The following is a 20,155-nucleotide window of genomic DNA, read 5'->3' as shown; positions in this document are numbered from 1 at the left end:
GTCAGACTGAGAAGCCACTGAAATCCACAAACGTATGGACAATTTCAACAGAAAGGAGGAAACTATGAAAATGAACAAAATCTGGCTACCAGTATTTAAAAAACCTCTAAAATCAGGATAGTAAATAAAGAACAACACTCAGAAAACGGGAAATCCAGACAACAAACAATCAGGACCAGCTAACACCTCCCAACAAAGGATTCCACCAGGCAGGAATCAGTCAGGCTTGGAAGCTGCAAGGCCATTTAATAATAATCAAGGCAGCCAATTGCACCATGCACACTTTCCTGAAACAGACAAGAGTTCTTTCTCCTACCCTGGACTTTACACAGATATATAAACCCCACTTGCCTAGTTTCCAACAGATCTCACAACCTCTGAGGATACCTGATAGATGCGGGCGAAACGTCAGGAGAGAATGCTTCTGGAACATAGCCATACAGCCTGAAAAACTCACAGCAACCCAACTTAAATATATTGTATTAATCTTGCCAATGTAGAAAATACGCACACCAATGTAGAAAATTGTTTTACTAGCATTGTGTATTTTATTATTGTTTTCATGTGATTTGCTTTATTGTTGAATGCTCTGTTATGTTTATTTTGAATTGTTTTAGTCTGTTGTTGTATTTTTACAGCACTGAATGTTTGGGAGATAGGGTGGGATAGAAATAAAGTTTTACTTACATAATGTGTTTAATTCATTTTATTTTATTAATCACCTATATCTTACGATGCTCCCAATAGTGTGACTCAGTGGGATAACAATGTATATTACAAACTCTTGAAAAGCATAAACAAAGGTATAAATGGGTTGTTGTTGTATGTCTTTCGGGCTGTGTGGCCATGTTCCAGAAGTATTCTCTCCTGACGTTTTGCCCACATCTATGGCAGGCATCCTAGTCTGTTGGAAAACTATGCAAGTGGGGTTTATATATCTGTGGAAAGTCCAGGGTGGGAGAAAGAACTCTTGTCTGTTTGAGGCAAGTGTGAATGTTGCAATTGGCCAGCTTTTTATTTTTAAAATGTAATTTCTTGTCTTGTTTTTTGGGGGGTAAACAGTTTATTCAAGTTATGGTACATAACAGAACAACAAATCATAGCAGATATAGTCAGGTAACAATTATTTTGATGTATACATGCATATCTATGTTAGTCAAATCAACCTGTTAATTCTGACATTGAGTACATATTACATTAGAGTCTCACTAATCCAAGCTAAACGGGCCAGCAGAAGCTTGGATAAGCGAATATCTTGGATTATAAGGACTGATCAAGGAAAAGCCTATTAAACATCAAATTAGGTTATGATTTTACAAATTAAGCACCAAAACTTCATGTTATACAACAAATTTGACAGAAAAAGTAGTTCAATACGCAGTAATGTTATGTTGTAATTACTGTATTTATGAATTTAGCACCAAAATATCACGATATACTGGAAACATTGACTACAAAAATGGCTTGGATTATCCAGAGGCTTGGATAAGCGAGGCTTGGATTAGTGAGACTCGACTGTATCTGTAACCTAAAACATATAGACTTGCTATTTCTACATGTTATCCACTGTTTTCAGAATAAGTTTTCTACTCAATTTTTTTAAAATTAAATTAGCCAGCTTGATTAGCATTGAATAGCCTGGCAGCTTCAAGGCCTGGGTGAATCCTTTGTTGGGAGGTATTAACTGGCCCTGATTGTTTGTCTGGAATTCCCCTGTTTTTTGTGTTGTTCTTCATTTACTGTCCTGATTTTAGAGGGTTTTTTTAAAAAAAAAATACTGGTAGCCAGATTTTGTTCATTTTTCATGATTTCTTCCTTTGGGTTGAAATTGTCCACACGCTTGTGGATTTCAATTGCTTCTCTATGTAGTTAAAAGTTAAAAATATAAATTTTGTGCATGAAATTTAGAGCGCTGCTACACGGACACCACTTCAACAGCCGTGGCTCAATGCTGCGCGATTCTAGTTGTAATTTGTATAATGTCGTTAGCCTTTTCTGCCCAAGAAGGCTGGTGCCTCACCGAACTATAACTCCCAGGATTCCATGGCAGTTAAAGTGTTGTCAAAACTATTAGTGTTAGATGCACCATTTAGTATAGGCACGGGCAAGCTTCGGCCCTCCGGGTGTTTTGGACTCCAACTCCCACAATTCCTAACAGCCTACCGGCTGTTAGGAATTGTGGGAGTTGGAGTCCAAAACACCCGGAGGGCCGAAGCTTGCCCACGGCTGATTGGGCAGCAACTAGAGCGAGGGCTGAGAGGGAGGCGCGCGCCCACCCAAGCCCCGCCCACTTCTCTTCCTGCTCCTCCTCCGCGGGGCTTGTGCGAGCGAAGGGCGGGAGTCATGGCGGAAAGCGGCGCCGTGGACGGGGATTTTCCGCCTTCTCCCTCACCGCCGCCGCCACAGCCCTCGCCTGCGAGCCGCTGCCCGTGGCAATGGGAGCGGCTGAGGCTGGCGGCGGGACCTTGGGCCCGGAGCCTGGGCTTGGTGGCGGCCCTCGGCCTGCTCTATTGCCTGCGGGGCCCACTTCGGCTGAGGGACAACCTGGCGGCAGGTGAGAGACTCGGTCTGTGAGGCGAAGTGAGGAGGGGAAGGACGAGGGTGGTTCAGGGAATGGAAGGATAGGAAGAAAGGAAGGCAGGCCCACCCGGCCTCTGTGTGGCATCAGGCGGTTTGGCACATGGCCGAATGTTGTGGAACCCAGAGAGTTGTAGTTTGCGGCGGCACCCGCCCTCTTTGCCTGCCAGTGAAGGTTGAAGGCCTTGTAAAACGACAGCTCCCACTATCCAGGGCATGGGCAAACTTGGCCCCTCCGGGTGTATTGGACTTCAACTCCCACAATTCCTAACAGGAGCCTCCGATGGCCTACGGGATAAAAGCCTTGTGACTTGAAGGTTGGGTTGCTGACCTGAAGGCTGCCAGGTTCGAATCCCACCCGGGGAGAGCGCGGATGAGCTCCCTCTATCAGCTCCAGCTCCATGCGGGGACATGAGAGAAGCCTCCCACATGGATGGTAAAACATCAAAACATCCAGGCTTCCCCTAGGTAACGTCCTTGCAGACGGCCAATTCTCTCACTGACACGAAAAAAAAAATCCTAACAGTTAGGCTGTTAGGAATCTAAGGAATTGAAGTCCAAAGAACCCAGAGGACCCAAGTTTGCCCATGTCTTTATTATCCCATAGCACCCAGGCAGAGCACATTAAAAGGGGCGGGGGAAGGGGAGTCAAACTGCATTAATTTTATAGTGTAGATCAGTGGTTCTCAACCTTCCTAATACCGCGACCCCTTAATACTGTTCCTCAGGTTGTGGTGACCCCCAACCATAACATTATTTTTGTTGCTACAGTAGAGTATCACTTATCCAAGCTAAACGGGCCGGCAAAAGCTTAGATAAGCGAATATCTTTGATAATAAGGAGGGATTAAGAAAAAGCCTATTAAACATCAAATTAGGTTAAGATTTTACAAATTAAGCACCAAAACATCATGTTATACAACAAATTTGACAGAAAAAGTAGTTCAATACGCAGTAATGTTATGTTGTAATTACTGTGTTTATGAATTTAGCACCAAAATATCATGATATATTGAAAACATTGACTACAAAAATGCATTGGATAATCCAGAACCTTGGATAAGCAAGACTCTACTGTACTTCATAACTGTAATTTATGAATCGTAATGTAAATAGCTGATATGCAGGATATATTTTCGTTCACTGGACCAAATTCCGCACAAATATTTATTATTTATTTATTTACGGCTCTTGTATCCCGCCTTTCTTAATAATAATAATAATAATAATAAAACTTTATTTATACCCCACCACCATCTCCCCGGCGGGGACTCGGGGCGGCTTACATGGGGCCATGCCCAGAGCAAGACAATATAACAAGTATAAATACAACATAATATAGAGCAATAAACTATACAGTAAATAATAATATACAATATACACTACAACGCAAATCACAAAAACAGTAAAAACAGGGCCGACCGCATGAATACAGAAATTAAAATTCGGGTGAGAAAGATAAAGGGAATGGAGACCACGGGGAGCAGGGATATACGAGAGTGGAACCAACTAGAGGAAAGATGTTGGATAGGCGCAAAAGAAGAATAAAAACAGTTACTCTCCAAAAGCACAGCGGAAGAGCCATGTATTTAAATCTTTTTAAAAAGCTAACAGAGTGGGAGCTTGCCTAATCTCAATGGGCAGTGAGTTCCATAGTCGAGGGGCCACAACAGAAAAGGCCGTCTCCCTAGTACCCACAAGGCGGGACTGGGATATAGGAAGTGGCGTAAGGAGGGCCTCCCCAGATGATCGGACCCTGGAGGGGATTCAAGGCGGCTTCTCAACATAGACAATGCCTTTAAAAACATTATTTATTTATTTATTTATTTATTTATTGTTTATGTTTGTCCCGCTTTTCTCCCATGGTGCGATTCAAAGCGGCATACAATAATTAAAAACAGAAATTACATAACATAGGTTATCCATGAAACAAATTGTACTAAGATCCTATAAAATTAATTCAATTGGGCCATGTAACAACATTGCCAGGTCCGAAATAGCATTCGGAGATGGATATTACCAGTAGCCAGCTGGCGGTTGCCTATTATAAGTTGTCAGAAAAGGCTTGGTTCCACAAATTTGTGAACAAAAGGCCAACAAGGAGGAAGCTGATCACATCTCTAGGAGCCATGGCAGTTAAAATGGTGTCAAACTGCATTCATTCTACAGGTTAGATTAGGCATGGGCTTCAGTCCTCCAGGTGTTTTGGACTTCAACTCCCAGAAATCTCAGTCAGTTTACCAGCTGCCCAAGTTTCTCGATGCATGGGTTAGATACCCCCAAAGTTTCATCAATAAAATTGCTAAATATATTGTGTATGAAATTAGGTTATATGAAACATACGATGTTATGTTGAGACTTGGGTTACATCTCCAAGATATATCCTTATATAGGGATGCTTGCCAATACAGATATTCCAAAATCCAAAACTGTTCTGGTCCCAAGCATTTTGGATGAGGGATGTTCAACTGTAGTGGGCCTGTTTGGAAGTTAAACAGCCCCTGCAACTTTTTCAACCTTTGTCTTAATCCATTCTCAGAACTGTACTTGTGTGAGAGATGTGAAAGACTCAGCAGATGTTCCAGTGCTTTCCTATTTTATTCATTCTAGGACTATTTTATTGTCCATCCCTTAGGGTAATGGAAGGTCCAGGGATGTTATTTTCCTGATCCTTGGCAATCTCAAACCTGGGGTATTTTGTGAGGGGTGGTTTTGCAAAAAACATGGATAAAGGTATAAATCAGGCAGATTTGTTCTTGTGAGGCCTGTGTTTTGCTCTTGCTTTGTGGGTCTCTACTATGTTTGCTTTCCAGAGACCTGGCTGTTTTCAGTCATGTAAGCTATCTAGAATTCCCACTTTTGCTATATATTTTCTATTCTCTTTTTAATTATTGTACCTGGTGTTTCCATTTCCTCTTCCCCTTAAGTTTTTTCAAAAAGATTTTTGGCATCACTTGTTTGCTGCTGAGACTCATCAAAACAGAAACTGACTTATTGAGTTGAGAGCAGACTGTATATGACTTCTAACAAGTCATTAACACACAGCTTGAGTGCCACCTGTCCTTGCATGTTCTTTTTTTTTGGAGTGGGGGATATCTTGTGCTTTCTGGGCTAAATACTCTGATCTCATCCTGTCTAATCTTGGAAGCTAAGCAGGATCAGGCCTGGATGGGGGCTACAAAGGAATATTATGCGCTGTAGGCAATATCCCAAGGAGGGCAATGGTCAATCACCTCTAAGTATTCCTTGGCCAAGAGAATTCTGAGATTCATGGGGTTGCCAAGAATTAATGGACAACTTTAAAGCTGAACATATACATCTTGTGCTTTAGCCACAAATCAGCAAATCTTATCTATAGTTAATTGATGGAGAATTAAATTATCACTTTTTTCAGTACAGTATGGCTAACTTATCCATGGACTCAAGATCCATGGATCTAAAAAATATTTCCTCTGAAAGTGTTTGAGAACCCCTCTAGGTTCTCTAGTGCTATTCTGTGATATACTTATGCCCCATGAGTAGTCAAAATATAGGATTTGATATTGTCCATGGTTTTAGGTATTCACAGAGGGTTTTAAAGCATATCCCCATAGATATGTGAGTAACACTCATAACTCAATAGCTCTGCCTTCTCTGTTTAATGAAAAAAATGTTCTATTTTTAAAAGCCACTGTTAATCAAGATTGGAATTCAAGGAAGCTTACAAATTAAAATTATTACAATATAGTTAAAACTACAGATTCCAGTTTTAAAAGAGAATTAATTATTAACAGTATTAAAACAAATGATTGAAAGGATAAAAAACAATCAAAACAATATAGAACAATACAACACCTTCTTACAATCCCGTTCCTTTAAAATGTTGAGTTCTAAAAGACAGTCTGATTTTTTAAAGTCTTTACCTACTGAATGAAGGACAACAAAAAGAGAGCCAGTCTGGCCTCTCTAGGGAAGGAGTTTCAAAGTCTTGGGACAGCTGCCCAGAAACTCGTCTCACTTTTATTTTATTTTTTACAAATCTAATAACCTTTTGGTCAGAACAGTCAAGCCAAAACCTCAATGTGTATATGTATGTGCTTTTAAGTTACCTGATAACTTATGGTGACTCCATTAATTCTGTAGGATTTACTTAGACAAGGAATATTCAGAGGTGATTTTGCCAATCCCTTCCTCTGAAATATAGCGTACAACTGGTATTCATTGGATTCCAATGGCAGACTACACTAGAAAGTAATGATAGTACAGTAGAGTCTCACTTATCCAACATTCGCTTATCCAATGTTCTGGATTATCCAATGCATTTTTGTAGTCAATGTTTTAATACATCGTGATATTTTGGTGCTAAATTCATAAATACAGTAATTACTACATAGCATTACTGCATATTGAACTACCTTTTCTGTAAAATTTGTTGTTTAACATGTTTTGGTGCTTAATTTGTAAAATCATAACCTAATTTGATGTTTAATAGGCCTTTCCTTAATCCCTCCTTATTATCCAACATATAATCCGAACGTATCTTCCCCTATGAGCACACAAGAACCTTAAGATCTTCTGGAGAGGCCCTGCTCTCGGTCCCACCCGCCTCACAGACACGGCGGGTGGGGACGAGAGACAGGGCCTTCTCGGTGGTGGCTCCCCGGCTGTGGAACTCCCTCCCCAGTGACATTCGGCAGGCCCCATCCCTTTTGGGGTTCAGAAAAAAACTGAAGACCTGGCTATGTACACAGGCATTTGAAGAATAAGCCTGTGTTGGCTTCGACTCTGTCTGAATTACGGCTCTTGTATAACGTCTGGTGGATGAATGGAATAAGCACTTTGCATTGTTTTAAACTTTGTATATTGTATTTTATGACTATTTTATGATTGTTTTAACTGTTTTAATCATTTTAGTTTATTTTATATCAGTGTAACGGCATCAATTGCCACTTGTAAGCCGCCCTGAGTCCCCTCGGGTGAGAAGGGCGGGGTATAAATAATTGAAATAAATAATAAATAAATAAAATATAAGCGTATCCAACGTTCTACCGGCCCATATATGTTGGATAAGCGAAACTCTACTGTAGTTAAGAATTCCATATACATTTTAGTCTGGGTGTTACTGCTTGATTTTAAAAGTGTTTACACAGCAGTAAATCTTGTAGTACCCAATTGGTTTTATTTACTTTAAATATCTTCATTTAATATACAGCATCCTTAGTGTAATGCCAAAAGGCTTAAGATTTTGTGGTGTTCTTGTTGGTTGTGGTGATGTGTATTCAGGTTTCTCACAGCTACAGAAAACCTTTAAGAACACTTCTTGACAGATTAAGGCTTAATTCTTCAGACAGAACACGCTTGTTAGGAGTAGTGCTGTTAGTACTCCACGCAACAACAAAAAAACCCTTTATTTTTGATCAATCATTATTCACTATGAATAATCACTATGAACTGTGACAAGTGAACAAATTAATGTTATTTTTTACAACACTGGTCAAAGTATCCTTATTGATTTGGCCAAAACCAGACCAACCACCTGAATTCACATTCAACCTCTTTTATAGTGTTAGAAATTGAAACTGCAATTTTGTATGCGGTCATGGAGAAAAAGATACATTGAATCCAGTGACCCTTGCTTCTGCATACACATGCATGTGCTTGTGGTTTCGGATTATGGTATAGGGCCACATCTGACATACTGTTAGTGATGTGTGTGTGTATAAATATAACAGAATGTGCATGCATGTCTCTTTTTGGACAGGGCACTTGGAGGCTATTGTATAGCCCTTCCTATTTCTAAAACAGCTTCCCTTGCAGCTGTCCAGCTCTAGAAGATACTACTGCTCCTTATAGGTCAGCAGGGGAGAAGAGGGAGGACAAAGTAATTCAATAGATGAAAATGCAATGGTTCTTAAATACAAGAGGAAAGAAAAAGAAGGTACACTTTATCTAGTAGCACACCTTTGTTTCTGATCTCAGACCAGGTGCATCTTCATAATCTGAACATTATTCCACTTTCCTTCTCTCCCTATTAGAAGCCAGCAGCAAGAATGTCTCTCAGAGTTTGACAGCTGTGAGTGCAGAAGGTGGAAGTACATGGGAGGGATCATTAATAATCTCCCATCTTGATATAGGCTCTTATTCATTATTTGAATACTCAAGTAGATCTGAACACAATTGCCTTGTGTCCAGAACTGCAGTTTATAAATCTTAAAGCAAGTGTTCAAAAGAGGCTGGATTCTGTCACATTCAGTGGTGCCTTGCTTGAATGCTATGATTATGTGGAAGGATAAATTTGATTGAAAGTTTGATGAAAAATTATAAAATATCTTTTGCATTTTGTGGTATGCAAAAACAGATCTGTGATAATATACTCAGTTTTGAAAATATGTATGTCATCCTTTCTCATAGCCTATCACAAGCTATATAAATTATCAAAAGCATACTGTATTTCTTTGAGCCTTAAGTAATTCCATTGACAGTAAAACTCACCCTAATTTCAGTACCAGCACTAACAAAAAGGGAAGATGTACTCACTCAATTTTTAGAGATGTTTAGGTAAAAAGTATGCCTTAGAATAGAAGGAATACAATAATATGCACTGAGCTGAAAGCAAAATCCCCCTGTTGAGCCTTCCAAATGGGTTTCTTCTCCCCTGCTTTCTTGTGCAACTAATACAAGTGTGCATCTACTTATCTAGGGTAGTATCTTTAAATCATGCTTGTATTATAATAATAATAATAATAATAATAATAATAATAATAATAATATTGGTGCATGATGTAAGCTAATAAGGAAATCTTTGTATGTAGTAGGCAGGCACACATGTCTACAGTAGAATTAATAAATTAGAATTTCATTTTCTTCCAGCTCAAGTATTACTGCATTTTTTACTTCCAGGGGTGATGCTGCCAAAAAATTCCAGCTAGTTAATGGTACTAGCAGTCCCCGAGTTACAAACATGCAATGTACATCTTATTCATAGATCAGTTGGGGGTGAGGCAACAGCAAGTGAAAAGCAATCTACCCCTAGGAAGGGAAATTCACTGCTGTAAGAATTATGGGGAAACGATGTCTCTGCCAAAGCTGTATCAGCAGTCTTTATTTTCATGATCACCCAAATTTTTCAAAATTTAATTGTCACAGGGACAGAAAGTGCGATGAAATCTTCTGAACAGGGGCACAGACAGCAAAACTGAGGTGTTATAGGGGTGTTAACCCTTCTCAATGCCATCCAAAACTAAAAAAGGTTAGAGTTAGACTTCAAAATGTATCTGTTCTGACTTACATACAAATTCAATGTATGAGCAACCCTACAGAACCTTTGGAACCTAGGACTGCCTGTGTCTTGGAGGATAAAAGAGCAGTGTAAGTGTCCATAGAAAAAGGTTGGGTGTATTCCTAATAACTTTCAAATTATTCCATGAATACCCAGGAGTGCTTACTACTCTTAATGTGGTTGAAAGATCAGACATTGTTTTAAATACTGTTTCAAGACAAAATACTGTTTTTTTCTCACATAAGGTCAAAGGAGAGCTCATATGGGAATTACAAGAAGAGGGATTCCACCTAAACATTAGGAAGAACTTTTGTACTCTAATATCAGTTAGATAGTGGTATTGTCTACAAGTGTGGTGGAATCTCCATCTGCGGACTTCTTTGAACAGGTTAGAAGAGCATCTTTAAGGAATACTTTAGTTGTATATTCCTGCAAGGGACTGAATTACAGCAATATCCGACTCTGTGATTCTGTCTGTAGTCAGAACAAATTCCCTTTTAGACTTTTCAAAAATTGCCACCAGCCAAAGATGGGGTTATGTGCATCTAGAGAAGCAGGAATAGTCTGAAACCAACCTCCTAGAAGCAAATGTATTCATTGATAGAGCTGTCTTTTCCCCCCTTACTGCCAGTGACCGTTTTCTTGAGCACCCTGACTCCAAAATTCTACGTTGCACTTACGGGGACTTCATCTCTGATATCTGGTTTGATATTTGTAAGTACTCTTTTCTGTTTTGTCCCTTATTGGAACCTGTGTTTCTGCAGAACAAAATATAGTCATTGATTGGTCCTATTGCTTGGTTATCTGTCATTTTAACATTGGAAGGAATTACTGTAGAGAAATTTTCAACTATTTGATGTACAAAATAAAAAAAGTGTTGACTTGCTCATTTTTGTTGCATTTTAGAAAAAACAATATAAGTGTTTAATGCAGATACTATGTAATTAGATCGCAAATTAGATTTCATTGTTCCTCTAGGTTTTGAAAACACTTTTTAGAATGTAACTGTTGCTGATATTGTTGTTTCTTATTGATATTATCCAACTTCATAAAAGCCAAGGAATCTTTCTTTTACTGTTACTTTTGGACATATAGCAACCACAAATAGCAAAGCTAAATACTATTTTTGAAAAACATGAGTTAATGTGAACTTTGCCAGGCTGAATGGCCCTTTTTTGATATTATCAGTTGAACTGTAGGTGGTACTATTGTATAGAAAAAGATGGATCTTATTAAATGTATAGCATTGTAAGGGATGTCTACAAGATCAGTGTGCCTTTTTCAGCAGTATTTTGGGAAAACATTGTTCACAATGAAAAGTCTTGGTGGCACTTCTGTGCTTATGAGCTGTCACTGTTCAGGTGTAATGCTCTTTAGTTGATTTCAGCCCTAAGAGTTAGAAGAAACCAAAATGATGTTGGAAATGTAATCATTTATTTATGGCCATTTCTTTATGCAATGCTTTGGGGTATCTATTATAAATTCATCAGGAATAGTATATTTTCTTCTTTGGGTCTATCCTTGATATCAGAAAAACATCACTTATGACATGTTTGTACAGCTTTATATTTAGTGAAGACCTGCAGGCTTAAATGTTTTGGGTACTGTTCCATTTTCTGCATGGAAGTCACTAGGGGGCGCTAGAGAGAGAAGAATAATCCATTTTACGGGGATGAAGGGTGGGTTGAAGGAGTAAAATCATTTCCCTCTGTTTTTCTGTTATTCCACCCATTCCCCATTGTGGAAACAACCCTTGCTTATGATAAGGGAAGTGGGGAGGGAGAATAACCAGTGAAAATGAAGAAAATGGTTTTCCTCCTTCAACTCCTTCTCCGTAAAATGGACGATTTTTCTCTCTCTAGCTCCCCCTAATGTACTTTGCCCAGATATTGTATTTAGAATCTGCTTTACTAAATTACAACCTGTTCTCCCATAAAGGAAATAAACCCTTTTCAAATAATCGTATATTATTTCCTACAATTTATGAAACAAACTGTTCTACAAAGAACAACTACAGTAGAGTTTATCTGAGTTCTGCTTACCTGACGCTCTGTATTATCTGAGGCAAATGCCCTCCCTCGCTCTCTCTCACACACTCACCCCTCCAGGTCCTGGTGCTGCCAGAACCCAGCTGGGTGAGTGAGCGAGGGACGGAGGGTGGGCGAGTGAAGGATGTCAGCAAAGGCCCTCCTTCACTCACTCGCTCGCTCCTTTGCCAGGCTGAGCCCTGGTGCTGCCGGGACTTGGCGTGGTGAAGGAGCTGAGGGATGGAGGTGGGTGAGCAAAGGAGGGTGGCAAAGGCCCTCCTTCGCTCGCTCGCTTGCTCGCTCCTCCGGGGGCACTGGTGAAGGAATGAGCTAGCGAGTGAAGGCCTTTGCTGCCCTCCTTCGCTTGCCCGCCTCCATCCCTCAGCTCCTTCACCACGGCGAGTCCCGGCAGCACTAGGGCCCGGCCTGGTGAAGGAGCTGAGGGACGGCGGGCGGGCGAGGGAAGGAGGGCAGCAAAGGCCCTACTTCATTCGCTCACTCGCTCCTTTGCCAGAGCGGGCCCCGGTGCTGCTGGGACCCAGCGTGGTGAAGGAGCTGAGGGATGGCGGGCGGGCGAGGGAAGGAGGGCAGCAAAGGCCCTACTTCATTCGCTCACTCGCTCCTTTGCCAGAGTGGGCCCCGGTGCTGCTGGGACCCGGCGTGGTGAAGGAGCCGAGGGATGGACGTGGGCGAGTGAACGAGGGCGGCAAAGGGGGCCCACCCTCACTCGCTTGCTCTCTCACTCACTCACCCTGCCAGGTCCCGGTGCTGTCGTCGCTGCTGCTGGGATCCATCCTGGTAAGTGAGAGAGGAAGGGAGGGTGCGTTAGCTTGCACCCACCCTGTTATCCATCAGTTTCGCTTATCTGTCATTCTGCCCGCCAGTTTATGATGGATAAGCGAGACTCTACCGTACTTGGTTAAAATATTACATATCAATCTGAAGTAATAAAAACCATAGCTGAAATTCTTCCATCCATCAGGAAGTTTACACCCCCCCAGCCCCCCCGCCCCTTTGTGGAGTTGATAATACTGTCGTCATCAATCTAGATAATAATCCAGTTAGTCTGAACTCGATAAGATCCATGGAACAATGGAACTTGTTAAATTAACACTTACCTTGATGCAATGAATCTACTGTGGTGGAAGTAACAACTGGATGTACCTCATACAATCCAATGTAGAAACTGAATGCTAATTAAAACACCAATAGTTTGCTCTGATCTCTCTTTGATCAAGCTTATAGCTCTTACCCCTATCTTAAATACAAATTCTATACTGAGGTAAAATATATTGGGCACTATTTTCTGATATGTGTGCAATCATTATGCCTGTTTGGTAAAATGAAACGTAAGTAACTGGGTATTTTAGTTAACTCTACAATTTGTGAGAGATTTACATGGATATTGTTTTTGAGAATAAGTTGTATATTCCCGATTCTATTTATTTTGTTCGGTTTCTTGTTACAGATATTTGAATGGTGGTACTTCAGGAAATATGGCACATCCTTCATAGAACAGGTATCTGTGAGCCATTTGCGACCACTTATTGGAGGAACAGAGAATACTATTTCTCCACAAACAACGTTCTCTGCCACAAATGGAGAAAATGAGATGAACAGGCAAAGTCTGTCAGGTGACTGCTTACAATCTTTGATTTTGTGGAAGCGTAGTTGGTGGTAGCGTAGCTATATCTTTAACACATTATTATAAAACAGATACCTTGAATTGGAGGGTTATTGATCATATCTAGAATAATTCAAATAAGAGAAACAACAAAAATTAATCAGTTTAAGGAACTGTGGTTGTAGAAAGGAGAGAATCTCAGTTTATTTTATTTATTTATTTATTTCCAGAATTTATACCCCGCCCTTCTCACCCGGGGGGACTCAGGGCGGCTTACAACAGTTGGCAACATTTAATGCCAAGAACATAATAATAAAACAAAAACAGTACATATAATCAATTAAAACTATAAAAATACATCATTAAAATACATTAGTAGTTTAGTATCTCAAGTGCATCTTAACGACACAGTTATAGCAGCCTGGCAATTCTTCAATTGGCTTTGCTACTTTTTGTGAAACCATTTGAAGAATCATAATGTTTGCAGTTTGGCGAAGTAGTTAGTGTTCTGTATTGCACTTTCCTTAACTACAGCTATAGAGTTACCTATACAAAAATCTTAAATGTATCAGAAAACCACAGATCCCAGAATTTCGTGGAATAGGGCCATGACAGCTAAAGTGGTATTGATGCATTATAATTGTGTAGTGTAGGTACACTCACTTTCTAAATATTGCAAATTCCAAAGTGAATTATTTTAGATGTATAACAATAGGTATTCTACCATCAAATGTCATACTATATACATGCAAGTGGCAGGCTTTGTGTGTGTGAATTTGGTGCTCTACACAATCTGTGACAGAACATTTCTCTTAAAATCAGATAAATGAATTGGGAAGATTAGAAAGAAGACACAAGCCCAGTCACCAGTCTTTTTCTTAGTTTGAAACTTTAGCCTGATATTTGGATAGGAAAAATATGGGCAGCATTAGCCTCTCTCTACCCCTCCTCCTGAGATACCCAGTTTGAGTTATGGTTTTTAATTAAGCTTTAAAGTTCAGTGCCAAATATAATTTTCACGTGCCAGGTTATGGTGAGTTTCTAAATCTGAAAAACATTGATATTTTGAAGTAGAGAGTACAGGCCAGGTACTTACATTAGTGTGTGTCTGTATATTAAAAGACAGCACTTTTACTTTAATGATAGATTAAATTTTGTTTTTATTTTTACAGAGTGCAAGGTATGGAGAAATCCCCTCAACCTCTTTAGAGGAGCAGAGTATAGCAGGTATCTTATTTTTATTGTAGTTCTGAAACCTTTTTTTAAAAAAAGAAACCTAAATTCGAATGTATTACAAGTTTATAATCCTGCTCTTTTCTGAGGATTCCACATACATTATCACAGCAAGCACTTGTTTGTATAGATAAGTATTTCCTTTCTTCACAGATAATGCAACTGTATTTTTCACATCATTGTAATATATGTACCTTAAATGTATAACCTTTTTATTCAGGCAGGCTTTTGAAGATGAAGGTTTTTAAGATCAAGTCAGGAGGTGATGTGGTTTTAACTTGAATATGCATTGAATATGCTGAATGGTTTTTAACTGTGAATGTTTAATACTTTTTATATTTAATTCTGTTTTAATGTTTGTATATTTTAAATTGTGTACTAATGCTTTTATGTTAAGCTGTTTTGGGTCCCCCTTTGGGAAAGATAAACCAAGGTATACATAATAATAATCATCATCATCATCATCATCTCAGCCGCTATCAGGACCTCAAGATCGAACTTCAAAGACTCTGGCAGAAACCAGTACAGGTGGTCCCCGTGGTGATCAGCACATTGGGTGCCGTCCCAAAAGATCTCAGCTGGCATTTGGAAATAATAGACATTGACAAAATTACTATCTGCCAACTGCAAAAGGCCACCCTACTGGGATCTGCACGCATTATCCGAAAATACATCACACAGTCCTAAACACTTGGGAAGTGTTCGACTTGTGATTTTGTGATACAAAATCTAGCATATCTATCTTGTTTGCTGTGTCATACAACATCGTTGTGTCAATAATAATAATAATAATAATTCCTTAAATACAAAGATAATTTTGAAGCCAAGTAAATGGCCCAACTCGTTTATGGTGCCCAGATAGGACCTTTTTCCGACTTTGCCCTACTGGAGACTGTCCAATTCAAATTTTTAAGATCAGCCCTACAGGTTCCAAGGTCTCTAATGGTGTGTCTCTAATGCTATCCTATGCCTAGAGACTGGCTTCTTGAGAGTGGAGGCCAGGGTGTGGATGGTAATATTGAATTACTGGCTCAGACTATCCTTCATGCCCCTGGGCCTTGCCCCACTCACTATGAAGGACAATTTCCAATTCAGTTGGCCAAAGGAAATAGTACACAAAATTGCATCTCTTGGTCTATGCCCAGAACTACTAGCCAGCATGGGATATGACTAGGCCAAATCCCTGATCAAGCAACGTATAACAGACATTGAACACCAAATAGATCTGTCCAGTGTCCCATCCTTTATCACCAATGGAGACAGTAGGAGCCATACCTCCCCTATGGAATATCTTACTATGTTGGAGGTAGCCAACCGTCGGAGAGCCTTCATTTTGGCATGATGTCATGCGCTTCCATCCGCAGTACTGGAAGGTCGTTATCAGAAGACCCCATACTCTGAGAGGCTATGTCCATGTGACTCAGGTCAGATAGAAACAACGGAGCATGTGCTTCTGCAGTGCCTGTTTTATAGAGACATTTGAACACGTCTCATCATGCCATGGACAACTAAATACCCAGGAAGTTCTGGACAATTTTACGTAACCTTATTGCTCTCAGATACCATCTCGGCTGTGACGTATAATGTTGCCAAGTTCTGCATGGCTGCGATTAAAATCCGGCAGATGATGATTGAGAGCCAAAAGGACTAAGTATCACCTATAGAATAGAGTTGGGAAAGCAGATATACACCGATATTTATAGATATAGTTACAGACTGTTTACAGTTATGGGTATTCCCCTCCCCCCCCCCCACCCCTGTGGATGATCCTGTGGGTTGAGTTGGGTCTTAATAGTACTGGTATGTGGTCTTTAGCCTAGATTTTAAATTTTGTCAATGATTCAATTTTATAATGTTTTCTAATTAATATTGAAGTCTTTAGCCTAGATTTTAAATTTTGTCAATGATTTACTTTTATAAGGGTTTTAATAATATTGAAGTTTTAAGTATATAACCCTTCTGATTTCATATGGATATACGGGACTTGATATGAGCTGGTCATTGTCAGGACCCAGGCTGCAGGGCACCAATAACCATACACAGAGGCCAGAATCTATCTAATATCTTTATTGAAGGAGTATATAAAGTTAATAAAAACAAGTGTAGAAAATAGTCCAGAGTTGGACCTTTCAGGAAAGGTCAAAATTAGTCCAAAGAAACAATGTCCAATATGAAATATTAAGGTCCAAAGTTGTAATCCAATAACCGAAACACTCACTTGCCAAGCAAGTGAGGGGAGATGACAAGGTCCTTTAGTCCATGAACTTGAGCAAGGCTAGGAAATAACTTGATACTTGGAACACAAGGCTTGATTCAAGGCAACAAGGTAACGAGGAGCAAGAACAAGATCCGTGGAATTACTTGGTAAAATCCGGGAAAACAAAGCGAGGCTGGGTCCTGGAAAACAAGGCAAGGTCCGCGAAGGTAAACAAGGCTGGAAACAGGAGCGAAGGCTTGAAATCAGGGACAAGGCTTGAAACAGGAACGAGGCTTGGAAACAGGAACGAGGCTTGGAAACGGAGCGCGCTGTCCACACACAACTTACTCCAGTAGCTGACGAATTGACTCCGCAAGATGTCTTTGTGGGTAAAACACCTAAATAGGGTCTAGTTTTCCCACCAAAGAGCAGTTCTCTGGGGAACTAGAAACGAAAGCTAATCTCTGAGTCCAGATGCATGACTCCTTAAGGTTTCCCATGGAAAGCAGGCTTAATCAGCTGAATTCTTAGCAGCTATCCTAGCACTCCTACGAGAGGCCGCTTGAACCGCTCTCTGATGTTTACAAAACTCGTGGCGAGAAAACACAGGAGATTTAGGCTCAGGGCTTGTTTGACAGATTTCTGGAAGACAAATCTCTTGCAGGTGCAAGGTTCCCAAATCTGGCTGGGAAGGTTCCAATTCTGACTGAGACGGTGAAAAACCCAAGTTCTCCTCTTCATCTGGGACTACAGTGCCATGAACGGGACTACATGGCCCATGACTCATCACAGTCATTGACTGTAATAAAAGTTTACTTACAAAGATAGTAATAGTTATTTTGAGCATCAGTATTCCAGCTAGGTTTGAAATCTGTAAATAATTATCCCAAGATTTCTAATTGCTAAGAGAAATCCTAATAGTTTTTTTCTTGACTTTAAAAAGCTATTCTTGTGTTAGTCAAGTGAGGTCACGCGAGTATATGTACAAAGCCAATTATATATCTCAGTTCTCTTCTAAATAAATTCTTTTGGCTTCAGTCTTACCTATATCTGTTTGAAAGTGAGCCTCACTGAATGCACTAGGATTTGCTTCTAAGTTGACATCCATAGGCTTATACCATTCATGGGACCTCTCTTTCTCTCTTGTTCTTTTTAAAAAAGGTATACTTGGGTGACTGGAAAAGAACCACTTACATATTATGACATGAACTTATCTGCTCAAGATCATCAGACATTTTTCACATGTGAAACAGACTCACTTCGGCCTTCAGATTCAGGTAGCAGTGACTTTTTCCTGTGTGAAAGGGAAAAAAATGTTGTGGTTCCTTTTCTGTTGTCCATTCTAAATTAGGAGTGAACAACGGTTGGATTCTTTGTTATCCCCATTTGAAATAAGTTGCATTTTTCTTTCACAAATAGTAAGTCTTGAAAGCTTGCTTGTGTGCTTTAAAATGTTTGTTAATCTTTAAAAAGAAGTCTTGAGATTTTACAGAATCAGACTCTAATTAATTTAGTATTTGTGTATTGTCTGCTCCTGTTTTTGAAACCAATGGTTTAATTGGATGCATCCCTGGCTTTTGTCAAATGGTATTTTTCAGCTTTACTGGGAGTTCTGCTACCCAAAGGGATGTCTGTAAGGGTGGGTTTGGAGAAAATCCCAAGAGGGGGCTGGTGCCAGAGCCGAGAGTCCTGGAAACCCTTTGGGAGGCAGAGGAATCACTGGGAGTGCTGCTGCCCAAAGGGACATCTGTAGGGACGGGTTTGTAAAAAACCCTGGGAGTGAAGCTGGTGCCAGATTCGAGAGTCCTGGAAGCCATTTGGGAGGCAGAGGACTCCCCTCTCTCTGATAAAGTAGAAGAACTCAAATTTAAATCACTAAGATCTAGCTGTCTGTGGCCTAATCTGAAAATATGTTGCATGGTATTATAGTTCTCTGTGTTGTATGAATAGAGTATACCAAGCCAAAACTAACATTATCTTTCCAGAAAAAATGTTCCTAACATTTTCCACATTATTCTTACTGGACAGTTATAGATTTTGTTCCAAAGGAAACATATAGATTCTTTACTTTTCTTACGAAGATTGAGGAAGATCAAATATGCAGCTTCATCTTTTGCTCAAATTGCTTCTGAATAAGTCTCATTGAATTTAATGGAACTGCCTTTTGAGTAGACAACTATAGGATTTCCTTGTCCATTCATGAGTGTTTAGTTCATAGCTTTTTAAGAAACAGAGTTTGCTTTCCTCAAATACTGAATTTTGATGGTAATGTAAACCTCTCTTACTGCATTGGTAAGTGAGTCCCTCTGTTGTTAGATCCTGACTGAAAAAAAGGAAACAAAAGAAGGTCAGGTCAGGTCAGGTCAGGTCAATAAGCCTTTGAAAAAGAGTTTGCATTTAACCATTTTTGTTTCACCCAAAGTCTGCCAGTGGCTTAAATTACTCTGGAGCTCACCAAAGGTATTATAAAGACTGGTGTTAATTTGGTCATATCTTGATAATTATTGACAATTCTTCTTGAATGTATATTTATTGCATGAATATTGTTTGTCACTTGCCTTTTAAAGACTTTCTCTTCCCTTTTTAACAGTTATGCAGAAGGCATGGCGGGAGAGAAACCCCCAGGCCCGGATCAAAGCAGCATATCAAGCTTTGGAAATAAATAATGAGTAAGTCTGGTCACAAGTTCCAGCTTAATTTCTGATCCCAAATTAAAGCCACATGGCACTGATTCCTAGATCTTCACCAAATTGTGTTACTGTTATTGTTCTTGTGAAAGTTCCATCATGCTACTGGAATTTCTAGAGTTGCCACATGTAGGCATCTAGTACCATTCTCATTTATGTACCAATCATTTATGGCATGCAGATAGCATATGTTACTCAGTGTGCAGTGGTTAGATTTAGTACAGTTATGCTGTCAATATTTTTTTTTTATTCTGTGAGTATCTTGTTGGGTTTGGGTCCTACAACATACTGTATAATCGACAAGAGTGGTTGATCTCCTTTTGGGTAATTCCACTTGAAAATGCAAGAACTGAAGAAACCCTTACATGGTCTGCTGTGACCTTTTAACAGTGTGCTAAATGTAATAGTCTTTGTATCTTATTTGATCAAGTTTATTTAAGTGAAACTATTGTACTATATTAAATTTTGATCATTCCTGTAATTTAGGTTTACATACCAAATAAGTCTGGTTGGCTGTCTTTCATCTGAAAACTATGTTTCCCTCTTTCTCCTT

The 20,155-nt window shown here is 39.7% G+C and overlaps 1 protein-coding gene across 3 annotated transcripts in view; it reads left to right on the top strand.

Moving 5' to 3' along the window:
- The first annotated feature begins 2,286 nt into the window (after positions 1-2,286).
- The window catches only part of st7l (suppression of tumorigenicity 7 like), a 63,008-nt gene continuing 45,139 nt past the window's right edge, over positions 2,287-20,155 (top strand). For 2 of the 3 annotated variants that reach the window (XR_010005525.1, XM_003220456.4), the window contains exons 1-6: positions 2,289-2,554; positions 10,466-10,548; positions 13,330-13,495; positions 14,658-14,712; positions 18,077-18,192; positions 19,506-19,584. Coding sequence is in view for 1 of the 3 variants with exons in the window: in XM_003220456.4 (XP_003220504.1) it covers positions 2,344-2,554; positions 10,466-10,548; positions 13,330-13,495; positions 14,658-14,712; positions 18,077-18,192; positions 19,506-19,584 (710 nt within the window). In the remaining 2 variants the exon portion in view is untranslated. Of the gene's footprint in view, positions 2,555-10,465; positions 10,549-13,329; positions 13,496-14,657; positions 14,713-18,076; positions 18,193-19,505; positions 19,585-20,155 lie in introns of all 3 variants that reach the window. The other variant, XR_010005526.1, reaches the window with a different exon arrangement.

The sequence above is a fragment of the Anolis carolinensis genome, chromosome 4 (genome assembly GCF_035594765.1).
Source record: "Anolis carolinensis isolate JA03-04 chromosome 4, rAnoCar3.1.pri, whole genome shotgun sequence".
Lineage (NCBI taxonomy): Eukaryota > Metazoa > Chordata > Lepidosauria > Squamata > Dactyloidae > Anolis > Anolis carolinensis.
Note: the sequence above shows the minus strand (reverse complement) of the source record. Positions and strands in the feature narration are given on the sequence as shown.